Below are 7,438 nucleotides of genomic sequence, written 5' to 3' on the forward strand. Positions count from 1 at the left end.
TCTCACTAGATTAAGCAACTACACGGAGGATAGAGGTCTGTATCCGCTCACGATGATCGGGTTCAGGCCGAAACTGTCCACACAAGACGTCCTGCTCCAAATCAAACATCAAATCCTCGACGCGCGGGGCAGAGGAACGGGACTGAAAGCCATCTTAGGGCTGGACCTCACAAAGGCCTTCGATAATATTACGCACAAAGCGGTCCTAGGGAACCTCCAGGACCTGGGGGTAGGCCGCAAGGACTACACCTACGTCCGGGACTTCCTCTAGAGCCGCAGAGCTCAAATCACGATAGGAGACATCAAGTCGGATGACATAAAACTGGGTAGTAGTGGAATGCCACAAGGCTGGGTAATGTCCCCCTTTCTCTTCAACGTAGCCATGATCGGCCTGCCGAAAATTCTCAGCAAGATCCGCGGCCTCAACCACAGCCTGTACGCCGACGACACAACGTTGTGGGTGACAGGCGGCAGCGAACGCCAAATCGAGGAAACCCTCCAAGAGGCCACGGGGGCCATCGAGCGCTACGCGGCAGAGAAGGGGCTTAGTTTCTCCTCTCAAAAGTCCGAACTCCTGCTGGTATACCCTACGACCAGGAAACAATACGGAGGAACACGGAACATTAACATCAAAGTGAACGGGGACCCGATACCTATCGTAGACTAAATCAAAGTCCTAGGACTCCGGTTGCATGCGGAAGGCCGAAACCTCGGTACCATCAAGGCGCTAGAGAACAGCGCACAGAAAACACTAAGGCTAATACGGCATGATGGAGGTATGCCTAACTCGTTTAGTGCAGGCCTTCGTCATAAGCCGCGTCGTCTATGTGGCACCGTACCTAACAATTGGTGTGGCAGAAAAAAAACAAGATGGAATGCATCATCAGACGAGCTTTCAAACAGGCAATTGGCGTCCCAGTCACAACACCCAACGACAAACTCTGAGGGCCCCTTCACACTTGCGACTAGGCGAGGTCGCGCGACCAAGTTAGTCGCAAAGCGACCAGTCGCAAGTAGTCGCAAATGGTCGCTTTTCTCGAAATGCGACCGTTTAGGGCCAGTCGCTCACTGCTCGATTTTTCAGTCGCGCGACCGCAGTCGCAGAACATCTGTACCAATCAGATACTAAGGAACAGGACGTCCGTATACGCTGACGCTTATTTTACGCGGCGATGACATTTCAAGCAGACGTGAACGGCATATCGTGATACATTTCAGTTTAGCGACTCGTCGGTCGCATTTGTAAGTGTGAACGTCGTTCGTCTTGAGTAGTTTTCTCGTCGCCAGTCGCAATTGGTCGCGCGACCTCGCCTAGTCGCAAGTGTGAATTGGCCCTTAGAGTTGGGGCTACACAACACGCTTGACGAACTAATCGAGGCGCACACTACCGCCCAATACGAAAGACTCAAACAAACCCCAACCGGGCACACATTCTACACAAACTCAAAATTCGATATGAAATGCAACACGACACCAAACAAAGCATTCCACTAGAGACGAGGAGGGAATTTAAAATTCCTCCCCTGCCCAAGAACATGCACCCGGAGCACCACAAGGAGCGACGAGAGGCAAGGGCACGCCACATTGAGCGCAAATACCATGACGTAGAGGGCGTGGCCTACGTAGACGCCGCGGAATACAGAGAACGCAAAGGGATGTCCGTAGTTGCGGTAAACGCGGACGGAGAACCCTTCGCGAGCGGCACCGTGAGAACGGACAACGTCGAAGTTGCGGAGGAAGCCGCCATAGCATTAGCGGCGGCCTCCACGAAAGCGAGTTATCATAAGCGACTCAAAAATTGCAGTTCACAATTTCGCGAAAGGACGCATCTCGCCAGAGGCGCTCAAAATTATAAATAGTAACAGCGACCTCCATCGCGGGATGATCCAAATTATTTGGGCACCCGCGCACTCCTCTCTCCCCGCCAACGAGGCGGCTCACAACGTAGCTCGAGGACTTAGTCGCCGAGCAAGTGAGCCCGCCCAGCCGGGAACGAGAGGAGACCGCATGGTCAGCTACAAAGAAATAACTCATTACTATGGGCTGGGAAGGGCCCGGTACCCACCAGCTCATCCCGCGCTAACCAGGAAACAGGCGGTGGCCTGGCGTCTCCTGCAAACAAACATGTATCCAAACCCGGTGGCCTGCAGCAGATTCTATCCAGGGCAATACAACGATCAATGCAAATTATTTAAAGGTAGGGCGGATCTGCCACATATTCTATGGGAATGCTCGAAGGCGGCTCCTTTCGAGGGCCGCAAAATTCAAAACCGGGAGCAGTGGGAGACCCTGCTGCTCAGCTCAGACCAGCAAGACCAGGTCGAGGCTGGCCAGCTAGCCGAGACAGCCGCTGAGACCCAGGGGATCTCAGCCGTCTGCTAGGCGGAGGGAGGCTGCGTCCGCGCTCGTGGATTACTGGCACCATTAAAGTTGAATCTCTCTCTCTTTCTCTGTCTATTGTGCTGGAGAACATATCGTGCATCGGAAGAGCTGTCTAATAGACCGCTCTCAGAACACATGCGCAGCGGATCTACTCGCGCCATGAAGAGTATAGTCCTCGCCTGTTTTATGCTTTACTTGTGTTCAACGCAACAATCAGGAAAATGCCGAGAACGATGACATTGTGGATTTGGCAGGAAAACTTAGGAGGAAGTTGGTGGCGGGAAAGGGAGGGGGGAGGCAGCATCTCTTCACTTGCACTCCTTTTTAAGAAACGCTGTGTGCTCACTTTCCCTGCTTTTTATTTTCAGGTCTAAGGCGGTTTGTCATGATACAAACAAATGATTCTTAATATACCGTATAGACTGCCCATAAGGGCCGCACTTAATTTTCCAAAATATTGACGAGGTGCCGCCCTTACACGGGACCGAACCTTTTGGTCAAAATGGTGCTGGCCCAGCCAGTGACTTGAGCACACCCTGGACCTTGTGCACACCCCGGCTCCCGCCGTCTAGTAGCGGCAGGCGGAAGTACGCAGCGCGCAAAAGTCCGCGAATGCTCGCGCACGGCATCGCGGCACTGAACCCCGATTGCTTCTTCATTGGAAATTCTTTCTCCAAGTTTTGGGCTGCCAAGTTGGGGGTGCAGCCCTTACATGTGTGCAGGGTGTCAGAACGAAATGTTTTTCGTTCCGGTTTTCGTTTCGTTCCACAGAAAAAAGTTCCGTTCCGTTTTCGTTCCGGAACAAAAAAAAACGTTCCGTAACGGTTCATAGCGTTTTTGTTTTTTTGCAATAAGAAAAACGAACAAAATACCTAATAACAAAACTATCTTTTAAAACAGCAAAAATGAACTAATACATAAAAATGCAATAATAATTGTTGGGGTTTTACGTCCCAAAGCCACGATGTGACTATGAGGGAGGTCGCAAAAAGTTTCGAAGCAAACACAACAAAAACTTGGTATTTAATTTTCCTCAAGTTTGAATCCCGAATTTTCGTCAAGGGGGGCCACACGATTTCAGAAGCAGCAAGTCATCAAGTGTACTCGTCGATAAGCGAGACCGCTGCTCTGAAGAAACGAACTTGAGTGCCGAAAATGCCCTCTCAACGCTGACGTGTGTGGCTGGCACACCAAGGGCCACTTGTGCTAACATGTGCAGTTCCGGTTGCCGCTATTTGCGCTCGTCCCAAAATTTCAACACATTCGTGCTTCTTGGAAGGCGCGGGTCCTTGTCCAGCACTTCCAGTAAGAGGGCGATGTCCGTTGATCCTGGTTCACTTGTCAAATGCGATTGGGCGCCAGCCTCAGCTTCCTTCGTCTTCAGAAACGCCACAAGGGCATCTTCTGGTTCCTCTGAAGTTGGCGCAGCGGCGCTCTCTAGAATGCAGCTGCTACACTGGTTCTGCTGAAGGCCTGTGATACGCTTCCACGTTTTGCACAGATGCATTCTCGCTCGATATTTTTGATCAGGCCTCAGAAGAAGGCGATAGCGGTGGTCCACGTACAGTGCAGCACAAAAGATATCCGTACTGCAGAGATTTCCCTCTCGTTTCGTCACTGACTGAACGAGGGCCTGTGCCAGTGGCGATGATATCGTTGCTGTCTTCATGGAACACGTCAACCATGCACCGTACAAATCTCCGATTGTCAATTGTTCGGCCTGAAGCGTATTCGTGGCTTCTTGTGCCGGCTGAAGGGATTCTATGAGAGAGAGAGAGAGAAGCAAGGAGAGGAAAGGCAGGCAGGTCAACCAGAAGAGCATCCGGTTTGCTACCTTGCACTAGGGGTAAGAGAAAGGGAGATAGACAGAGAAAAATGGGGAGAGAGTGACCACTGAGTACACGTCGGATGATGTACAGGGACACTATAGGCGGTCTCTTAAACCGGTGCACTTCAAATACAGTACTAATGCACGCAACGCGTTTTGTGCCAGTGACGGGTGTAGCCACGGTCCGAGTATCTTTGACTCAGAGAACGGTCTCGAGTGCAGCCGGTTTAAAGTTGTCCTGAGAGAGAGGCGTTGTACGTCGTAGCGAGGACAGGTACACAATAGGTGCTCGATTGTTTCCTCGCACATACAGGAGTCGCACATCGGGCTCTCGGCCATTCCCATACGATGTGAGTAGGCGTTCGTGAACACCACTCCCAGCCACAAGCGGCACAGAAAGGTTGCTTCGCCGCGGGATAGGTTAGATGGCAGTGTAGCCGTAGCAAGGGGTCCAACTTATATAATCGGCAATTGGAGGCACTTGAACTCCATAAAGCTTGTGACGTTTTGCGTGCAAGCAGACGAAGTTCCCTGGTAGTGTCCGTCCTCGCCAAAGGTATTGTACGTGTCTGAGTGTCTTCGTGGGCAGATCGGGCAGCCCTGTCAGCAATGTCGTTGCCGATGCTGCCACAGTGAGCAGGAATCCACTGGAAGACTACGCTGTGCCCTGTTTCCAGAGCATGGTTATGTACTTCCCTGATGTCGGATATCATCTGCTCGTAAGTTCTGCGATGTAAGGCTGACTTGATACTGTGAAGGGCTGCCTTAGAGTCACAGAATATGACCCATTTCTGTGCCGGCTTATCGGTGACGTAGGTCACAGCTGCATGAATGGCTGCAAGTTCTGCCGACGTAGATGTAGTCATATGTGACAATTTGAATTTAACTGCAACTTTCTTGGCTGGAACGACGAATGCGGCAGTTGAGCTGGTAGGTGAGGTCAAGCCGTCGGTATATATATGTATGTAATCATGATATGTCTGGTGCATTAATAGGAGCGTCAGTTGCTTCAGAGCCAGCGATGGATGATTGGCCTTCTTGGTGATTCCGGGAATAGAAAAATTCACTTGAGGCTGTCGCAGGCACCACAGGGAGATGAAGGCTTCGACGCCGGTGTAAACGATGACGGTATACACTCTTGATGGGCGCTAATCACTTTTGAAAAGGCCGCTTGAGGTCTCTGCGCTGGCAGGGAAGCTAAGTGATGGTCGGGGATCCTTGACAGATGACGAATGTGCGCTCTGAGCGAGTCGGCAGCTACGTGTGTCTGGATCGTATGGTCTGTCGCTATGGCTATTGTTGCTGTTGTTGAGGTGCAGCGAGGCAGCCCTTAACACGTGCGTAGGGCTTGACCTTGTATGCTCTCAAGAGCGCGAATATTCGTTTTGCATGTATTTGACATAACTGTTATTTACATAATTGTTTTTACATAACTGCCAGTTATTTGACATAACTGGCAGACTGTAACGAAGGAGTCCCAGAAACAGTACCCTGTACAGCTGCAGCATAGAATGGACTGGTGCACCCCAGTTTTTCCCGCAGAGAAATTTAAATACCTGAGCAATAGCAAATAACTTTCTTCAGGTAGACGTAGTGAGGGGTCCACGAGAGGTTACGGTCGATGATGACACCCAGAAAGCGATGCGCCTTAACATAGGACACAGATTGACCGTTGATTGAAACTGGATACAGTGACATTTGTTTGCGCGTAAAGCCAACCAATGCGCACTTTTCTGTAGACACACTGAGGCCTTGTTCTCGTAGATAAGACGCCGTCATGGTTGCCGCCCGCTGAAGCCTGGCCCGCACCTGAGGCCGAGTCACGGCAGAGGCCCAGATGCAAATGTCGTCGGCGTATATAGAGACATGAACTGAGCATTTCTACTTTTGCCCATATGCTCTCAGTCCAACTGGCGGTCTCGTTGTGGGGGAGAAAGTCTTTAGCAAAGTCCTTCAATTCGACCAACCTGGTCAACATGACCAACGTCGACATCCGACGTGTCGGGCAATCATTAATATGCTTCCTTAGCCCTAGCTTCCTTCTCACACCCATTGCACTTTGTGCGCGGAGTTTCTTCGCAAGTGCACGACATTGTGCAACGAGAGTGTTGGAACCCGAGTCCTTCAAAGCGTCACTAACAGCCAGTTGCAGAGTGTGTGCAGCACACCTGACGCCTAACTTGAACTCTGCCCCATCAAGACCAAGGCATCTTCTGCATCTCTTGGCGAACGGGTGCATCTTGTGCATCTTTTGCATCTTCTGCATTGTCTAGCAGAGAGCCGGAATGTTCAACTTCCACGTAACCACTATCGGCGTCCTCGTCTGAACTAGAAGCGTCGGTTTCATGGTCCGTTTCACCGAGAAGACGAGCAGCCTTTAGCATGTTTGCACCGTTGTCAGTTGTGACACTGTACACTTGGGCGAGTGAGGTCGTAGCGTGACAGAGTGCTTTTCACCTGTGATGTGAGATGCTCAGCAGTGTGTCTATCGAAAAGCTCCTTCATGGCCAGCGGTTGAAGAATTAGCTTTCCATTTTCGGCGTACTGCACGTTGACGCCAAGCAGAGTCCTGTGAAGTCGCGACGCGCAGTCGATTTTCAAAGAAAACATCCGTTTTCTCAGCGTCTGCGAAATTTCTTGTCGTTCATTTGGCTTGTTCCTGGACCTTGTCCTTAACAGTCTCTGCAGTGATGGCTCGCTTAGCACTGAGCGCCTTACAGGATCAATTATTTTGCGAAAGCCGGAGTCATCAATTAGCCGAAATGGCCGACCATTTCTCGTGACTAGCTCAACGCAACTATTCATAATGCTGTCTTCTGTTATTTCCAGCAAAACACACTTCGACGATGTGGGTTGAAACATGCTCTGTATATCCACTTGCCTGAGCTTTACCGCCGGACAGCCCTCCACCTCGTCCGACACAACACGCTTTGTAGAGCGGGCTTTGTCGGCCAGAAGGCTGTCGTACACTTCTTTGTGGCGCCGCTGCAAATGCCGCTCCAGGTTTCCACCGTGGTCGCCCGACACAACGTGCTGGCAGTTCTCAATCCGACATATCGATTTGTTTGAGACACTGTCACTACTTGAAATGTCGAGTGCGGTTTGTTCTGTCGCGTCCCATCGGAACTAGCTGTAAGCCTCGGTGAGGAAACGTTGCACCAGCAGAAAACGAAACCATAGGCGCTCTGCAAAGAGCCGACGACGCCGCCGGTCGCCACGGCTTAGAAG

At 51.1% G+C, this 7,438-nt stretch overlaps 1 protein-coding gene across 1 annotated transcript in view; it reads right to left on the bottom strand.

Moving 5' to 3' along the window:
- Nucleotides 1-6,607: 6,607 nt before the first annotated feature.
- LOC125943487 (calcium-activated chloride channel regulator 2-like) overlaps nucleotides 6,608-7,438 on the bottom strand; it is a 21,654-nt gene continuing 20,823 nt past the window's right edge. The window contains exons 7-8 of the mRNA XM_049662830.1: nucleotides 7,092-7,243; nucleotides 6,608-6,779 (exon numbers count right to left, since the gene is read on the bottom strand). Of these exons, the coding sequence (XP_049518787.1) occupies nucleotides 6,608-6,779; nucleotides 7,092-7,243 (324 nt within the window). The remainder of the gene's footprint in view (nucleotides 6,780-7,091; nucleotides 7,244-7,438) is intronic.

The sequence above is a fragment of the Dermacentor silvarum genome, chromosome 2 (assembly GCF_013339745.2).
Source record: "Dermacentor silvarum isolate Dsil-2018 chromosome 2, BIME_Dsil_1.4, whole genome shotgun sequence".
Lineage (NCBI taxonomy): Eukaryota > Metazoa > Arthropoda > Arachnida > Ixodida > Ixodidae > Dermacentor > Dermacentor silvarum.